Below are 19846 nucleotides of genomic sequence, written 5' to 3' on the forward strand. Positions count from 1 at the left end.
TATCTTGGTGGCAGCAGTCATCGGTAAAAACCCCCCAAGGGGTGTCCTTCCAGTGCCAACAGTGGAGTTTCTGGGCCTTCCTTTTGTTAAGAAAGGCGGTACTTCTTAACAAGATGGGTATCAGGTGAAGGGGGCTAATACAAACACAACAGAGAGAGAGAGGAGAATAATTCTTTCCCAGGAAATGTGGGAGAGCTTCTCTGAGACCTTTCCTGGAGGTCTATAAAAGACAAGTTGCTGTCTCCATCACTATTCAAGAGCTTTTAGCATCCATACTCTCCCAAAATAAGACACGAGACTCTTGGCTTTAAGCCCTAAGATGCCAGGCAGCCTGTAATCGAAGAAGCTGGCTTAATCATGCTTCTTTTCTGGCATATGACTCACTGCAACCACACCTCACCCCAAACATGAAGTGGCCAAGTTTCTCCACCAGATATGCCTTGGGTGATTGACTTAATACAGCCATTAGTAGTGAATGGTGCTGTCTTCACCACACTGACCTTTGTTTTTACCTTTAGCTAATGTCACGTTGCCCTTTATTCTGCACTACTTCTTACCTTTAAAAAAAAAAATCCCCCCAAATTATCCTTATATTACTATTAATGTCAACTAGATCCCTACCAGAGGACAGTCAAGCTTAATCGCCCACATTAAATCTGCAGAGTGCTTCTGTGTCACTGTCTGTTCCGTTAGCTTTGACATCACACTAAAGTAGGACAGCATGTTCCAAACAAAAACTGAAACCGGAACGTAGGAGCTTTGCTGGTGTAGCTTGAAGGGAGGGTTACAAGCCTGGCACCTGGCCTCTGAAACTTCAGTAAGATATAGGCTAAAATGTACCTGGCAGACTCACAAGGCTCAAAGTAGGGTATGAGCAGAAAAATATTTTTTTTAAGCAGATGGGGGCACCATTCCTTAAGGACTCATCCTTTCTAATCAGTTGTGCATGTTCTTTGTTCCTGTCTCCCTGGTACTATATTAAAAATGATGATGGTAAAGTTTTCTGAAACGTTTTCAGAAGATGGCCCAAGCCAGCATTCAAAAGTAACATCTTAGGGCTTCCCTGGTGGCGCAGTGGTTGAGAGTCCGCTTGCCCATGTAGGGGACACGGGTTCATGTCCCGGTCTGGGAAGATCCCACATGCCGCGGAGCGGCTGGGCCCGTGAGCCATGGCCGCTGAGCCTACGCGTCCGGAGCCTGTGCTCCACAACGGGAGAGGCCGCGACAGTGAGAGGCCTGCGTACCGCAAAAAAAAAAAAAAAAGTAACATCTTAAAACTTTCAAAATTAAAATTTGAGGAAAAAATAGAAAATCAGATTTCAAATAGAGACATCTAGCTGGACAACAAGCTTATCAAGGACAGGGACCATGATTCTTATTTTTTGTATTCACATCCCTGATATAGTGCCCGACACACAGTAGGTGCTCGATAAACAGTAATTTCCAACTGTTTCTTCCTACTGGTTGAGGCCAGAGCAAACCCCAGTTCTGTTCTCCGGATGAACTGAGCAAACCAAATTTACAAATCACAGGCAAATTAGAATATATAATTTTGTCTAAGCTTGCCAAAAAGCTAAGATTTTGTGAGCTACCTGAAATTTGCATCTCATACTGAAATTTTCTAGATCAGGTATCTGATGAAATATATTACTGCCAGCATTTTCTTTTGTCTGGACATCTGTTACTTTAATACAGCAGACATTACTTGAAATACAGAAAAAAAAAAAAGATGATTTACAATTTGGATGATTTCTGCAGTCCAGTCAGATATTTTTGCCAGGCACAGATCCGGCAGAAATGCTAAGATGAGCTTCTCTGGTACTGGTGTGAGTCTTACAGTGAAAGAGCACTGTTCAGCGGGTCAGTAAACTCAGAGCCTACCTCAGGCTCTGACACTTGGTCCTTGTGCAACCTTGGATGGCCAAGTCGCTTCTTTGTGAGCCTGTATCGTCAACTATGAAGTGACAGAGTTGCCCTAAATGATTTTTTCAGATCTCTACAAAGGGACTCACTAAATCTAAATTTGAATGCAAACATGTGCGGAGGATGTGCTCCAGTACCACCCTTTAATACCCTTCTGGTAATCTTAACTATTGTAATTAGGTAAAAGAAAGAAATATGAGGTATGAATACTGGAAATGAGAAGGCAAAATCATCATTACCTGTAAACGATGATTAGTGTATCTGGGACATCCAAATGAAGCAGATGAAAAAAAAATTTTTTTAAAAGGGAGGGCTTCCCTGGTGGCGCAGTGGTTGAGAATCCGCCTGCCGATGCACGGGACACGGGTTCGTACCCCGGTCTGGGAAGATCCCACATGCCGCAGAGCGGCTGGGCCCGTGAGCCATGGCCGCTGAGCCTGCGCGTCCGGAGCCTGTGCTCCGCAACGGGAGAGGCCACAGCAGTGAGAGGCCCGCGCACCAAAAAAAAAAAAAAAAAAGGGAAATCCATTAAAATGCCTATATCAAAACATTAACATTTAGAAGCATATACAGTGGAAGAAAGGCTCCTCTCTACAATATAAACAAACAAACTAATGATAAAAAAAAGGAAGATATTTGCAAGACCTTTATTAAAAATAAACTTTCTGGTTAGAGAAAAAAGACAAATGAAACATCAGCCCCACTTTTATTAATACTTAACATTTAGCAGGCACTTCACTGTTTTAAGCACTACATTAAGCGTTTTAATTCTCTCACTTGCTCATCACAACTTAGGTAATATTATTGTCCCAAAGTACAGAAACTGCGACTTGGATCGAGGTCACAGAGCTAGTAAGTGATGGAAAGAACCCAGACAGTATTCCTCAGGGTTCCACCACACTGCCAGGTCTACAGAATAGAAGAGAGAACCCAGAAACAGATCCAATTACTTTATGGGAATTTACTTTATGATTCATATCAGTGGAAAATAAGAGAGTTCTTGGCTAGCTGGATCCTTAATCATAATAAATTCCAGGTAGATAAAAAGATTTAAACCAAAGAAGACGAGAAGGAAAGAATGTGGAGAAGAAAGAGGAAAAACAAAGGGGGGGAGGGGAGAGAGAAGTGGGAGGGAAAAGCCATAAAAGCACTAGAAGAGAACATGGGTAAAAAAGATATATGAACTTGGAATGGAGACAACTTGACAAGATACAAAATTCAATAGATATAAAAACTACTAAAAGTCAAAAAACAAACTACAAACTGTGACACAACAGAAAATTTCCTTAAATTTGCAAGGAATTTCTAACACGTAGCAAGAAAAAGACCACAACCCAAAAGCAAACGAAAGAAAAAAGGTCAGTAAATATATGTCAACCTCATTCATAATCAAGGAACACAAATCAGAACCATGAAATATTTTCCATTTCCATCATCTTGGCAAAAACTAAATGATTAGATAATATTTGATGTCAATAAGGATGTAGGGAGACGGAAGGCAACTGGATCACCTCTGTCAAGATTTTAAACAGTCACTAAACCAGAAGTTCCAGAGCTAGAAATGAATTTGTTCTCTGAATACAGTATATAAGGATGTTCACTGAAGCAGTATTTGGAATATCAGTAAACTGAAAACCTAAAAATCCAACACTAAGGCCTGGTTAAATAAATTTTAAGTCCATCCATAGAATTAAATGCTATAAAATTGTTTTTTAAAAAATCTATACATACCAAAATAAAAAGTCCAAGATATATTAAATGAAAACAAGATGCAGAATAGCATAGGAAAGTTAAAAGTCCATTTGCATTAAAGAAAAAAACAAAAAGGAGAAAATACACATATATACACATAAAATTCTGGGAAGCTACTCAAAAAACTAGTGAGTACCCTCTGAAGAGTCCAAATGGCAGGCAGAGAGAGATGAAAAAGTAACTTTTTTTTTTACTATTTGAATTTTTCTTAACTCTCTGAATTTTTTTCCCCATGCACATGTATGTAACTTTCACAACTTTTTAAAAATGAATTCAACAAAAGATCATCTCAACACTGAACAATAAAGACACACACTTCAAGGCAGTTTTTTTTTTTCAAACATTTACTGAACACAAACACCATTTTTTCCTATTACACAGCAATATTGTTAGTTTCAAATTAGCTGGGCTATTAGGACTGTCAGTTACCACGAAATTAAAAATGATTCTACATGTCAAACTCAAATAGAAAATGTCATGCAATATATAAATCACTAACAGGCCTCTGGTGCAGTCAGCAAGTTCACTATGTTTATTAAAGTCATGTAAATGGTTTGACAAAAGTGCACAATAGAATGACATCACTGGTTTGTTATAAATCACAGTGAATTACTAGAATACAACAATGTAATTCCTCTACGTGGAAGATTGCAGGATGGGGTGACTATTATAAAGGATAGGATCTTTCAACACGTTAAGCCAGTCAGAGTTTACTCCCCAGCTATATACTTGATTGGTTAGCAAAGCTGAGGTTATTTTCCCTCATCTTTTCTCCTCTACCAGTTACTAAGCAACAACAACAAAAAAAGGCCATGCACAAATTTTACAACACCTGATAAAAAAAAGTTACAAAACCTTGTGCATTGCTTGGATGAAGCTTACATCTTTGCTCCTTCATTTTTCTGATTAGGCCACTCACCACATGACTCACCCCTAAATGAAAAGCCGTTAACAATTTAGCACTTCTCACCCCTGCACACACATCAAGGTACACTCCCCATAACCATCAAGTCGGTGTCCCTTTCCTATATGTTAACACAAATGAACACACCACAAACCTAGGACTAGAGACCACATTTACTTTACAGTTTTGAAAATTAATATGTCACCACTATCCATGTAGTATTTGTTTCAGATCCCATATTTGGAGAAGGTACTGTACAACCCAGCCCATCTGAAGATTTGGGCAAGTCTGCCAGGAATGTATGAGAGAGCTCGGCAATGTACCATACACATTAGGAGCTCTTTACTTTCCAGAGAAGGTATCCAGAACAGGGCTGTGCATTTTCAGAGTCGGAGTCAACACACAGCTTAGAATCTTATGGACTAATAACTTTTCATAGAGCAAAAGGCAGAGGTCTGTTTTCTTTAACCCATTTTAATGTTATAGTATAGTCAGTGAGGGAAACGGAATAGTCATCTGTACACTGATACATCTGGCTAGCCTGAAAAGGAACATTTAAAACATTTTACCATAAAAGCACAGAAAACCTACCACAAAAGCAAGTCCTTTATACTTTTATCCATCTACTCTCTAGTTCCATCACTGGCTGCTTCTAAAACCAGCAAACTAATCCAAGGTCCAGCAACTCATTCCTCACCCTGCCCCATTCCCCCAGAAAGAAATGCTTCTGCTTGAATAACCTAAAGTGGCCTTATTCCTCAAGTAGCTGCCTCAACTGAGATGGAGACTGGTGACAGGGTACTGTTCCCTTGCGATTCTGATTTTCAAAACCACTTGCCAAATGCAGAGCTGACACTCACGGAGCTGCTGCCCCCACATCACATTTTACTTCAAACAGTGCTATCGTGCCTAAGTTTCTCATGATTACAGTTATTAATCAATGATCAGGGTAACGCAGTAAAACCCTTCCCAGAAACAAGCAAGACCAAAGTTTGCTTTTTGGTTTGTTTGTTTGAACCTGAAGGTAGCTGGACTGTGGCCTACTAGAGAGCAATCCGGGGTAGACTGAAAACAATGTTGTGTCAGAGTTCTTTTGTCAAAATTTCCTGTCTGATCAGTTGAAGGATGCATTTGCTGCCCATTCCTTGACCTAAATAGTTACCTAAACTCAAGAGTTCAATTTTACCAACTCTTGAGTGCAAAACCCACCCAAGGGTTCACATGGTTTGCCCAGGCATTCATCCACTTGGGCCTCTAGTTAACTAAATTTATATGACAATTACTGAGCAAGACCAAGGAGTTTTGATGGAATTTGTAATGTTATCAAGGAAGACATACAATCTAAAGCATAATTCTACCAATAATAAACATAAAATGACAAAAGTGGCTAAAAAAATGGCAACAGCCCAGAGTTCTCAGAGAGCTGAGATACAGAACTATCACCTTTCTTATTTATTTTCTTAAAAAACAAAACAAAACAAAACAAAACTTAAGTTTGGGAAGGGTTTGGCTAAACAGATTTTAAAATAATTCTACCAAAAAAAAAAGAAACAGGCATGTAATCACTTGTTTCAAGAATGGTTTTATACAGGTGTTTCACAATACATATTTGGATTCGTTTCACAAGACAGAATTAGATCCTTAGCAATATAGTGCACAATGTACCGCTATACCATAGTTTAAAAAAAAAAAAATCTCGGTTACCATTAGCAAAGTTCATAGTCCATTCCACTGTCTTCAGATTTTTTCTCCAGCTTTGTCAGCATTTCAATCAGCAGTTTTACTCTCTCCAGCATTTAGTCCTCCCTTCTCAAAAACACTGAGTGTCATTAAATTTTGATGTCTGAATATGTACAGATAATCATTATCCTCGTTTTATAAGTAAGTAATATCTAAAATAGTTCTCGTCCTGGGTAGCCAAAGGGATGAAATGGTTTTTAAAACATGCAACATTATCTGATATTTTAAGTTTTGATGTTTAAAAATCATATGCATTAATAATGGAACCAAGGGCTTCCCTGGTGGCGCAGTGGTTGAGAGTCCGCCTGCCGATGCAGGGGACACGGGTTCGTGCTCCGGTCCGGGAGGATCCCACATGCCCCGGAGCGGCTGGGCCCGTGAGCCATGGCCGCTGAGCCAGCGCGTCCGGAGCCTGTGCTCCGCAACGGGAGAGGCCACAACAGTGAGAGGCCCGCGTACCGCAAAAAAAAAAAAAAAAAATGGAACCAAGTAAATACCAAGTATCATAGCTATTCCTCAGACTGTCAAATAAACAGGCCTTGAAGTCTGAAAAATACAGGGTCTGATCTGAGCTGTGAAAAAGGCATGATTCACTCACCTGGAGGATGAGCATTTTCTCTTTCATGAGAGTTGCCAAGAGCAAGGTATAGTAGTTCCCTGATTCATACCAGGAAGATCAAGGCCAGTAATTTTCAAATTAGGGCTCATTCAAATACCTCCCTTTAGACCATCCTAAAAAACCTTCCTTGTAAAAATCTCAGGTTAGGAAAACAGAAATATATTACTATGACAGAGTTTACCATCAAAACATTCCTAACTGAAGCAAGAAGACACGTGAAGTATAACTACAGCACAGTAAAATTATCTCGCGTTCTTGGGGGAAGAAGTTTTTAAAGTACCCCCATCCATTCCCTCCTATCCTTCAGAGTGTTTCATTTCATGGGGTACCTATTTTATTTAAGGTCCTAGGTGCTGATTTTGGCTTAGTCATTATGTTTTATACTGATCCGGCTGCAACCTTTTTCTTACACTTCACAAAGCAATATCCATACATAAAATGTTAACTGAAACCTTACCAGTGGTTTTTGTTGTTGTTTTTTTTAGTTTATATCTGATGTTGCTGCATCATTATAATGCTTTTCATTAAAGAAAAAAAGCTGCAGGTCTTCACTTACAGTACCATGCACTATGAGTAGCTAAGGCATACTTGGCACTAGAGAGAAAAATACAGATATAGCTAATTTTATTTTCTTTATCATTTTTAACATTGAAAGAAATAGGTGTGTACCCTTTACTTGAATTTCTGTGATGCTTAAAAGATAATCACAGAATATTCTTTTGACAGTTTACAATGTTGCCATTAAAACAAAACAAACAAACAAAACCCATAAAGACCTCTGTACAGCCTGTCGGAATAAGCGACATTTTGTGGTTCCAAAATTTGCTGCCCTCAGGCAGAAATATCTTTCCAAATGGCATTGAGAATTATTTTTATTATCAAAAACATTTAATTTCCTATACCACACTAGTGATTTTTCTACTTGTCACAGACTGAATAAAGTGAAAAAATTAAAAATATCCCAGTTCCTTTTCATCTGTCATAAAAACCTTCTTAGGGAGGCACAAATAATGCCCTCTGGAAAAGTAGTTTCCAATTTTAAAAGATACCGCACAAGAGGAAAGGGAGAAGGGGACAAAAGAAGAACATATAACTATATTGTGACAATTTGTTTCCTAAGAGAGAACACAGCATTCATAATTTTTACATGTCTGTGAGCTGAGTCAAATGCAGACTGCTGCAATTTAGATTAATTACATTAAAACAGAGACTTCCACACATTTTAGAGTCCAAGCCCAAAGGCAAATAGTCCATCAATATTCTCTGAAAAGTTGCTTTAAGATTTACTGCTGTATATGTACCACCCAGCATAATTCAACAATTTCAATGGATTTAACTTTATAAATTTGTAACTATTATTAAGTTAGCACATTTTTCAGATTAATCTGCAGTTATATTTTTAAAAATCCTCCTGACGTTATAATGCGTTGATCTCTTCACATAAATAATGGAAGAGTGAAAACTACCTAGAGCAGTTTGGCATGTGCAGAACATCTAGATATTCCATTACTTTTAATGTTCCTTTTCGTTGTTTTTCTTCATGATCCTCAAAACTGCTGCAGAGAATAACATGCTGACACAGGCTTAACAGAAATACTTTTCTAGGCAGTTTTTTTTTAAACATTATCAACTTCAAATCATAAGGGCCCTTGTTACATAAACAAAATATTTTATATTCATTCCTTAAAAAAAAGAAAAATAGTTAAGTGACCAATATCCAAACACCTTAGATTATAGTTACACCTAAACAATGTGGTTTTGTTTAAAGTGTATTTGAAATCAGTAACCATGTGAGGCAAGAAGACCAAATACAAAACTAAGGAAGGATGAGTAGGGAGGAAGGGTAGTGGAAAGAAAAGCACATTTTATGAACACATAATTCTATTGTCTGTGATTAAAGTCCTTTACTTTTTAGCACCACATTAAATGATTTTACATATCCAGTCACTTAATGAAATCCAACAAACTCTTCAAGAGTTCTGGGGATCTGGTCTTGGTAGTTAATGTCATTAGCCCGAACTGCCCGGGCGGCCAGGCACTTGAGACTCATCTTCATTTGAGTTTTAAGTAGTATTTCTGATACCCCAGTTGTACTTTTGTCTAGCGGAGTCTTATTCTGTTTATTTGTCATGTCGGTGTGAGCGCCAGCTTCAACTAGGCTAATGATGATAGAGTGCAAGGTCAAAAAATCACTGATGGGCCTGTTGTACTGAACGATAATGTGAAGGGCACTGTTCCCTTCATTGTCCACAGCATTCACCTCAGCACCACAGTCCAGCAGGAGCTTTGTGACAAGCGCGTTTGGAAAGCTGCAGACATCATTGGTGTGGAAATCATCAACTGGGGTATTCGAGTTGACAGCTAGATGCAGCAAGGTGAAACCTTCACGAGTTCTGGGATCAAGGTGAATCAGGTTGTAGATCTGCTTGTTAATTTTGCACTGATCTTCTTCACTGCACTGCGTTTTGGTGGAAATGCACACTAAATACAGAAAAGTATAGAGATTACATTCATAATTGTCCATAGCACTGTGGACGTCAGCATCTGGAATATTTTTTACTCTGTTCATACTTTGTTCTATTTCCAAAACACTGCATCTCAAAACACATTCTATGTCTGGGGCCTTCACAGTTTCATTCAAATGTATCATCTGTGAAAAAACTTGGGCAAATCGAAGAAGATCCTTATGGGTATTCCTGTTACCTTTCTGTCTGAGGTGCAGGGCATGCAGCCACAACTTGATACACTGTTCGAATTCCATGTTATCTGCATAAACGGCTCCCCTGTAAATGATGGGATGGGAAACATCAATGTTGTCGGCACCTAAAATCCGTTCCCGAACTATAAGGCCTTCCATATGAAGAGCATCTCTGTCTTGCCGAATGGATTCCAGTTCCTGAGGATTTCTACATTCAGTTCTATTCCCATAGGCATGGATTGGTGGGAGAACCTCTTTCTCAAGAATGTTATCACCATCTTGAAACCTCTCCAACATAGCTAAATATAAATAGTGGTATGTCTTCATGATGTCATAGTTCTCACGGTCATTTGCAAAGGAGGCACCCAAGAGCTCCAAAGCTTCAATCCGACTTCTTCGGTCACAATCAGCATGAGAGAGCAACAGTTCGACAACATCAGCTTTACAGCTTTCAGCAGCTACTTTTAATGGCGTCATCCCATGGCCGTTCACTACTATAGCAGCACGCCATTTTATCAGCTCCTTCACAATATCTATGTGCCCAGCTTCAGCTGCAAAGTGCAGTGCTGTGGCTCCACAATGTGCTTTAGCATTTGGATCAGCACGTTGTTCTAAAAGGTATCTGACCACATCAGTGTGTCCTTTATAGGCTGCAATCATTAGGCAGGTGTTGTCATACTTGTTGGCAATGCTGATGTTGGCATTATTTTCAACCAAGTATTTCACAATGTCCAATCTGCCATCAAAGCATGCTGCCCGTAGCGGGGTTGAGTTAGTTACTGTGGTATGGTTCACGTTGGCTCCATGACTGACTAGAAGCTTAACAACTTCAAAATGTCCTGCCCCTGCTGCACACCAAAGAGCGGTGGCACCATCAATGACATACCTATTCATGAAAAGAACGAACAGTTAGAAAATAGAGGTTACCTGCCCTAACGTAAATTTAAAGGATGTATTCATTTACACTGACCCGAAACCTCAATCTACAGAGCGTTAGTAAAACATTAGTTTGGCTGAAAATAAAATCAGGTAATTTAAGTAAAGCACTTTGCATAGTACTTGTACCTAGTATGAGCTCAATAAATGTTAGCGACTGTTGTTATTACCAAAGTATAAAAACTAAAAAAAGAAGAAAAAACGAATCACTGACTTGCTACTAGCAAAAGTAAATAAATTTCAGAAAACAAAGAGGAAATGTATGGAGTTTTGTAACTTCTTGACCACCAAGCTGATTCACTGGCATGTTCCTCCCAGCACCCCCTAGGTACCACAGTTTCATTCAGTACATCAGTGAGAAAGCCACCCCAATCTCTGCATTAACATTGTGTTAGAAACTGCTTTAGGAAGAAAAGTATGTAAGCAGATAATTTTTCCCTAAGATTATCTAAGCTAATAAGTATTATACTCTACTACAGCAGTGAGAAAGAAACAATTACTGCCCCAACATGCATGGTACAACCTTATAACACAGGTCAAATTCTATCTCCCTTGAAGTGAAAAAGAGTACAATCCACCTGGTATTAATATAAATACCATAGTTTAACCGCAATTATCAATACCATCTATCACTTCTGCTGAAAATAAAAGACGCACTTTATAAACATGCAAGCAATTACTTCTTCAGTTTCAAATAATGACGCAAAATGTTTATAAGCAAAAGCATTCCCGGTAACAGTTACCTATGGGGTGGCCTATGGGGGAGGGTGTAGGATTCACTCGGATGAGGCTTAAAGCTACTAGAAATGTACTATATTTTGATCTGGGTAGTGGCTACATGGGTCGACATTTAGGGGAAAAAACTCATCAAACTGTACATGAAAGATTTGTACATTTTACTGTATGAAAGACATACCTCAAAATAAATTTGAGACTTCTGAAGTTTCTTTTTAAAATTTCATCTTTTTAATGTCATTTAATCGTTAATTGATTTTTTAAACTAAAGAATGAATCAAGAAAATAAGACATTACATCAGTTGAAATGTTTTAGTGGTTGCCAACTGTACCTTTTGCAAACAATTCAGTTTAATGAAAATTCACTTATTACATTTTTATTGTCATGATTATAAACACAAAGTTCAAAAAAGTTTTCTTTCACTGTCAAAAAAATAAAATTTTCAACAGCATCAGAAAATACCAATATCTGATACTAAATCTAATGAAAAATGTACAAGACTTCTACATTGAAAATTACAAAACATTCCTGAGATAAAGACCTAAAGAAATGGAGAAATATTCCATTTTTATTGTTTAGGAGATTCAATAATGTTAAGACGTCAGTTCTCCCCCAAAATAATCTACAGATTCAATGCAATCCGAAACAAAATCCCAGCAGGGATGTGTGTGTGTGCACATGCACAAATGTGTGCATGCATCCACATATGTGTAGATATTGACAAGCCAATTCTAAAATTTATATAGAAATGCAAAGGGGGACTTCCCTGGTGGCACAGCAGTTAAGAACCCGCCCACCAGTGCAGGGGACACGGGTTCGAGCCCTGGTCCGGGAAGATCCCACATGCCGCGGAGCACCTAAGCCCGTGCACCACAACTACTGAGCCTGCGCTCTAGAGCCTGCAAGCCACAACTGCTGAGCCCACGCGCCACAACTAGTGAAGCCTGTGTGCCTAGAGCCTGTGCTCCACAATAAGAGAAGCCACCGCAATAAGAAGCCCGCGTGCCGCAACCAAGAGTAGCCCCTGCTCGCCGCAACTAAAGAAAGCCCACACGCGGCAACAAAGACGCAACACAGCCAAAAATTAATTAATTAATTTTAAAAAAAATGCATGGTAGCGCAGTGGTTGAGAGTCTGCCTGCCGATGCAGGGGACACGGGTTCGTGCCCTGGTCCGGGAAGATCCCACATGCCGTGGAGCGGCTGGGCCCGTGAGCCATGGCCGCTGAGCCTGCGTGTCCAGAGCCTGTGCTCTGCAACGGGAGAGGCCACAACACTGAGAGGCCCGCGTACCACAAAAAAAAGAAAAAAAAACAGAGGCACTACATTACTACTATAATTTAACTTCTAAATCAATTTAAAGAAAAAGTTTAAATAAACACAAATAGCTAATAAATAATTTCCATGTGCCAAGCACTGTATTAAGTGCTTAATATATAGTATATCTTATTTAATTCTCATAATAACCTTCTCCCAATAATCCTATAAGGTAAATACTATTATTACGCCCATTTTAAAGACATATAACTAAAAGGCTTACATGAGATTAAAAATACAAAAGTACTTTGGAAACTATATAATGCATCAAATGTAAGGAAACAATACATGTCATTGTTCAAACATGTTTCAATTTTAAAAGCTTTTTTTAAAAAAACTTCTTAATATAATCTATCCAAAAAATCAATACATAGTTAACATATAGTTATATTTACATAGTTACAGTTTCCTTGCACACCTTAAGAATATTATTTGCCAAGAACATGAACATAAACTAAGTAAAAACTCAAGAAATGTTACATTAAAATAGGCATTCACATACATTATCTTTAACTCTTGCAATAACCATATAAGATAAATAGGACCCCCATTTTAAAGATGGAAAAAAAAGAGACAAAAGTAATTAAAAAAATTTTTTTCTGGCCTCAAATTTCCCAGAACTAATGACATGAGTAAAAATTAAATTACAAGTATATACTTCACTTGGTTTTTATAATCGTTTAATACTTTTCCTGGTGTAATCTAATAATTTCCATTTTCCCTATGGTGATGTGACAGGAGCCTAAAAAAAGTTTCAATTATCTATTTTTATTGAGACAAGTAAAATTTTTTAAATAGTTTATGACAAAATATTCACTGTAGAATGTTACAGAATGACTAATCCTTCAGAAACATTAGCCTTAGTGATTTTTAAATTTCTACATCTAAATAAAAACATTAAACAGATTAAAGGGAATTATAATCCTAACATCTATGACATTTTTTGTCCATAAAATACAGCTAAAATTATAGCCATATACTGCCTCAAAACAAAATGCCAAACACATAACAAAATGAACAGAAAATAAATAAAAATATAATCAAATTAATGCAATATTTACTTAATGCCTATGGGAGAAGCACTATAAAACAATGATCTTTCTAGATTGAGTCTAAAATTGCAATGCAAACTAGCTATTATGTATTTCATCTTAAAAATGAAGAAACTTGGGACTTCCCTGGTGGCTCAGTGGATAAGAATCCACCCGCCAATGCAGGGGGCACCGGTTCGATCCCTGGTCCAGGGAAGATCCCACATGCTGCAGAGCAACTAAGCCCGTGCACCACAAATACTGAGCCTGCGCTCTAGAGCCTGCAAGCTACAACTACGGAGCCCAGGTACTGCAACTACTGAAGCCTGTGCACCTAGAGCCCACGCTCTGCAACAAGAAGCCACCGCAATGAGAAGCACACGCACTGCAACGAAGAGTAGCCCGGGCTCACCGCAACTAGAGAAAGCCCGTGCACAGCAACAAAGACTCAACGCAGCCAAAAAAAAAAAAAAAAAAAAAATCAAACTTTAATCTGATATTCACCTTTTAAACAAAATGTATGCATCAGATGATGGAAACATTTCACAATAAAAGATAACATTTCTGATCACAAAACTAAACTCATGTATTTCCTGGTTCGATCTGAAATAAAAATGTCTAGTTCAAGCATTTGAAATAGAAATAAAAATTCATTAAATGTAACTGACAGCACTTTATTTTAAACAAAGTCCTTAAAATCATTTATCAGATCATATGTAGTTCCTTGAAATATACACTGGAAATGACTTTCTAAATGAAGCCAAATGACGATGTGCCCCTTACACCTTTCCTCTACCTGGACATTTATTAGAAGTATTAGTACTAGAACTGACTTTAAAAGAGTACTCAACAAAAAGCCTCAGAATTCCCAGAGGTCCTGTTCTCCTTCCCATCCATGTCAGCAAACTTCTTCTAGGACAAGAGTTCCCCACAAACTCTGGCACACAGCAGTCAGGCCCTCAGAACTCAAACCAGCACAGAACTCCAAGGTCACATGACACCTCCCCTTTGTTATGTTCCATTTCTATAACATTCTTAACAGCTTCCCATACTCCAACTAAAGGTTCTTCTTTCATTCCCGTTCATTTTTTTTTAAATGAAATAAAAATTCCCGTTCCTTTTTTTTTAATTTATTTATTTATTATTATTTTTGGCTGCGTTGGGTCTTCACTACTGCGCGCAGGCTTTCTCTAGTTGTGGTGAGCAGGGGCTATTCTTGTTGCGGTGTGTGGGCTTCTCATTGCGGTGGCTTCTCGTTGCGGAGCTCTAGGTGCGCGGGCTTCAGTAGTTGTGGCTCAAGGGCTCTAGAGCACAGGCTCAGTAGCTGTGGCGCACGGTCTTAATTGCTGTGCGGCATGTGAGTTCTTCCCAGACCAGGGATCAAACCTGTGTCCCCCTGCATTGGCAGGCGGGTTCTTAACCACTGCACCACCAGGGAAGTCCCAATTTTTCTTCTTATCCACTCGTCTATGCCAATTTTGGTCGTTACACAGTAAGCCATAAATAAAATAATCTCAAATGTTACTCCTAAAAATATGTACAAGGACTCAAATATCAGCATCGGGCTTAACCTAGGTGGGTGGCACCGTCCCTCTTTTGAGGCTCTATTATGAATATACTTTAGTTTTCTAAGGTATTCTAGATGTTTTTAGGCAGAGTATAGGCTTATTTAAATAAGTTATTTTAATGTCTATGTGTCTCTCTATCCCTCTCTCTCTTTCTCTCTTTCTCTCTCTCTCTCTCTCTCTCTCTCTCTCTCTCTCTCTCTCTCTCTCTCTCTCTCACACACACACACACACACACGCAGAGTACCATATCAAACCCCATAATTACACAGATACTGTTGCTTAGGATGAAGCTAAGAAGTGAGACTTTTTTTTAATATTAGGCAAATAACAGGATAGGTGGTGAACGGTTTGGCAAAAAATTGTGAAGATGGTACATAAATTACTGAAAATTAGGAAACACTAATCTACTTCAGCCCACAAAGAACCTGTTTGTCCCTATCTGGCCATGGGTCTCAAGTACCACTGGAATCTAAAGAAGGGGGGTTGGCTAAGTACCTCTCAAAAGCCAGTCCCTGAGGGGTGAGTGAGCTTCATATTATTAACACCTCACTCAGGCTAACATTTTCACACCGTCTGGAATGAATGTAAAGTGAAATCATGACATTTGCAAGTAACACCCTCTTCATCTATTTCTGAAATGCCTAAATGACTGGAACAAACTGCAAAATAATCTCACAGAGTGGTGTGAGTGGGCAGAAAGGTGGCCATGAATTTCAATTCTTCTCTTTTGTTAATCTGTAAGCTCCTCGAAAGTAGAAACTTTACATTTTCTTCTACATCTTCCACATTATCTGTGTGGCACAGGGCTAGGCCCATCATAGGCATTTAATAAGTTAAAAAACAAAACTACTTTGACAGAGCAGCTAATAAATCCATAACTGTAATAATCCATAAACAAAAAAAGACAGATTGAAGAAGCCTCACACAAAATCTCAAATGATAGAAATCTTTGCAATTCCAGTCTCACCAATCTGACTCTTGACATTTTACACAAGGATCATCAAAATCTGGCCTCCACCTCACTCTAGTCTCCCACAATCTCTCTTAATTTGCCAGGCTTGAACCCCTTACTGAAACTGCACTGAAACATTTGTCATTGCAAGAGCACCATGCCGCCGTCCCTCTTCTTCACTCTCTACTATCCTTTAAGACTGAGCTCAAATATCACCTCGGCTGTGAAGTCTTCCCTGATTCTCCCAGGCAAAGCTGAGCACTTCCTCTCCCTGTGTTCCCTCAGTAGTCCAAAAGATTTCTATAACCCTAAATGGCATGGCATCTACACTTACTCATTTTCATCAATTTCTTACCTCTGCCACACACCACGCCCCACCTCCAGCCCCCGCCCAGGGCAACAGACTGTCTTCCTCTGCAGTGGGAACAGTATGGCATTCATCTCTGCACACCCAATCCCTACTACAGAGCCTGGCACACAGTAGGTGTTCAAAATATGTTTGCTTATTGAACCCTTTAATTTCACTGGCCAGTGCAAAATACTGGGCAAGGTAAGCCACTACACAGGCTCAATGCTACATTCCTAGCCATTTCAGGTTCTCTTAATTGCCACCTCAAAACACCTTTCTCTTTGATGGTTAAGAAAGATAAGCAAAGCCTTTCCAAATGCTTTAGAAAACTATATTTTCTTGCCACTATTCTCTCCTAATCAAAACAGGCCTCAGCAAGCTCCTTAGCAGCAGTGTACCCAGCAGCTGTTACTGCAGAGATTCCTATCTCAATGGATGCTTGTGCCTATACAACTGGAATGGTGCTAGAAGTTCAGGGGTCATCCTACTTCACTCCTCTGCGTAGAGAAAAGGCTCTGGGAATGCAGGGAGTTACAGAAAGCACACAGAAGCTAGTAAAAGAAAACGAACAAGAATCAGGTTGCCATCTTTGATTAATATGAAAAAGACCATCTCCTTAACGTCTAGAGAGGTGGTACCAGAGGTTAACCACCACCCGTGGGCTATCATTTCAGTAAAATATAATACCCTGAAATATTTTCCTGTCATCTAAAACAGAAGAAAAAGCTCTTATTATTTCAACCTACAAAAAGAATCAACCAAAATTCAACAATGCCCTAGTCATCTTCAAGAGGAATTGTTTTTTCCATCAGGTTTTAACCAAGCAGTTTTCAATCACCAAAACTAAAGATACGTATCTTTATGCTAGGACCACATCTATCTCAAAAGAAGAAAATGCTAGAATAGCTTATGTACTGGCACAAGTCAACAAAAACAATTAATGCATCTTCATGCAGTTGTAATCTGTAAAACAGGTTATAACCATCCAGCACAGAAAAGATAACGTCAAACCTGACAATTCTGCATTCAACTCTATCATACCCAAAAATATGTACAATTAAACCTAAAGGGCAAGTTTTAACTCTGACAATATGAATTTTTGAACTCCCCACCTGGAATAACAGTATATCATCAAGCTTCCCCACAACATCACAGAATAACATGTAATTTAACAATGGCATCACCTCATCCTACACCAGGTCCGGTGCCATTTTCACAGCCAACACATCTACCCCCAGCAATGTGTAAGAGTCAGAATCATGTCTTGGGAAGCCTGGCTGCATGACCACCCCTCAAGAGGCTGCAACTGCTGCTGGTTCTAGGGGCTTATTTTGACATTAAGGTCCTACAACCCACTAAGGGGCTTTATCGGACACTCACGTGAAGGGGTAAACATTGGGTGGCCAAATAACTCATCAAACAAAGGTCTTCAACGTTAATTGCTGACCTCGTTAATTTCTGATCTCGGTTACAACCCCAGTACTGATACAGTGAAAACCTGAAAAGGCTGCTACCTCCTCCATACTGCTTCTTCACAAACTATCTAGTAAAGAATACAGAATACCTATTAGGTATCAAGACAGAGGGTGTGGCTATTTACCTATAGAGGGAATAAGGGGTAGGGGCCAATGAGGATGAGCAGCAAAACATGGGATGGAGTATTCGCCCTAGAAGATGAAGTGGGCATTAATGAGGCAGGTCAGGAGGTACAAAATGGGAGAAGTGATACCTCCATGAAGCGAGAGAGAGGGAGGGGAAGACCCATAAAGTGGTGGGTCCGCGCGCGTTAAGAGAGGAGGCTGGAGTTGGGATGTACCTACCCGTCGAAGCGGACAGTGCCAGTCTGCTGAGTCTGCACCCGGTAATGTTCTAACAGCAAGCGCACCACCTTGGCGTGCCCATTGCGGGCTGCGATGATGAGGGGCGTGGAGCGCTGCCCTCCCTGCTGGCTGACATAGCCAAGCAGATAGCGGATGTCGCTTTCAGACCGGTTGAGAAGCAAGGCGGCCAGAGTCAGCACCTTGCCCTCGCTGGCCGCCTTGTATACATAGCCAGCCAGGCCCTCCATGGCCGCTGCCAACTCCAACACCCGTTTGGTCGCCACCGCTGCTGCTGCCTTGCGCCCCTGGAGGCCGCGTTCGCCAGCGCTTCAAACCTGGGCCCTCACAGCCCATTCAACAGGGCGCCGCCGCCGCCGCCGCCGCCGCGCCCAGGCAGCAGCGCGGCCAGGGGAGGGCGGAGACGCAGAGGTGGCCGAATGCCGCGGGGGGCAGGTCAGCGATCCAGGCCGGGCAGCGAGGAGGGCGGTCAGGGCCGTCCCCAAGGCCCCAGACGCCAGCCCTGGGCCGAGGGGATCTCCATGGTGGCCGGGCCTCAAGCTGGACCCCCTCCTTCCTGCGGGCTGCGACAGGCGCGCGCCCGAGCTACGGGTCGCCGGCGAGGTCCCAAGAGGGCCGCGCGCGCCCTGGATGGCGAATGATGGACGCGCTTCACCCTACCCAGCCCGCCGGGCCTAGGGCCTGAAAGTGCTTCTGCCTCCGCCTCCGCTCTGCGTCCTCCCCAGCTGGAGGAAACCTGCAGGCCCTCGCCCACTGGAGCCCAGAAGAGCCAGACGCTGTCTGTCGGTAGCTTCAGAGGTCCACGCCTGGGGAGGCCCCCAGAGAGAGGCGGAACGCTGCGGCCACAGCAACCCCTGGGCTCTGGACGGGGAGGAAGGCGGGCCTCTGCAGACAGGGCTGAGACGGGGAGGGTGCGAGCGGGGGACGGTTAAGTGGGGTGTCTCTTCCAAAGCAGACCGGCCGGCGAACGAGGCCCGATGAAGAAAGGTTCTGCTGCGCGAAGGCGGCCCATCCCCACTTCGGCCCGGGATGTCCTCATTGCCCTTGATGCCTGGAGCTTCCAACTCGCCCCCACTAGGCCCTGGGGGTCCCTAGCCAGGGAGTGGGACAGAGTGAAGGCGCTGAACCGTTACTGCCGGTGGGTTTTGGGGCCCGCCCCGTTTTACCGTAGACATTGCGGGGCTCTTCTCAGCCCCTGTTTGGGGGCCCGGGGAGGGGGGTGCGTGCACCCGGCGGGGTCCGTTTTGAGAACAGGGCGGCGTCTCTGAGCCCCCGAAATGTGGGAGGACTTTGAGGGTCTGCACGAGGCTCTGAGAAGGAACTGGAAGTCCGACCTGCCCTCCCTGGAGAGGAGGATTAAGTGTGTGAGAAAGGTCGGAGAGATGGGGAACTGTGGAAAGGGGCGAGGTACCCTGGGAAGGAAGATGAAGTCTGTGTTCGGACAGACCAGGACTCTAATCCTGAATCTGACGGGACCTTCGGTT

General features: G+C 41.2%; 1 protein-coding gene across 2 annotated transcripts; it reads right to left on the reverse strand.

Annotated features, from left to right (window-relative positions):
- Positions 1-5962: 5962 nt before the first annotated feature.
- On the reverse strand, positions 5963-19282 carry FEM1B (fem-1 homolog B). 2 transcript variants are annotated; one of them, XM_033439941.2, is made up of 3 exons: positions 18345-19282; positions 9642-10522; positions 5963-9419 (listed from the first exon to the last, which is right to left on the reverse strand). In XM_033439941.2, exons 1-3 carry the CDS (start codon positions 18590-18592, stop codon positions 8887-8889), a joined length of 1662 nt encoding a protein of 553 aa, XP_033295832.1. In that variant the 5' UTR covers positions 18593-19282; the 3' UTR covers positions 5963-8886. The 2 variants fall into 2 exon arrangements, with proteins under 2 accessions (XP_033295832.1, XP_004276284.1); XM_004276236.4 differs by having other exon boundaries at positions 5963-10522; positions 18345-19277.
- Between the last annotated feature and the right edge of the window lie 564 nt (positions 19283-19846).

Source organism: Orcinus orca, chromosome 2, assembly GCF_937001465.1.
Source record: "Orcinus orca chromosome 2, mOrcOrc1.1, whole genome shotgun sequence".
NCBI classification, from domain to species: domain Eukaryota; kingdom Metazoa; phylum Chordata; class Mammalia; order Artiodactyla; family Delphinidae; genus Orcinus; species Orcinus orca.

Bases quoted from the DNA above. Each gene is read 5' to 3' on its own strand.
- FEM1B (XM_004276236.4), bottom strand. From the start codon at position 18,592: ATGGAGGGCCTGGCTGGCTATGTATACAAGGCGGCCAGCGAGGGCAAG. The intron at 10,523-18,344 runs GTAGGTACATCC...TTTCATGAATAG, and splicing joins GGCACTGTCCGCTTCGACGG to GTATGTCATTGATGGTGCCA.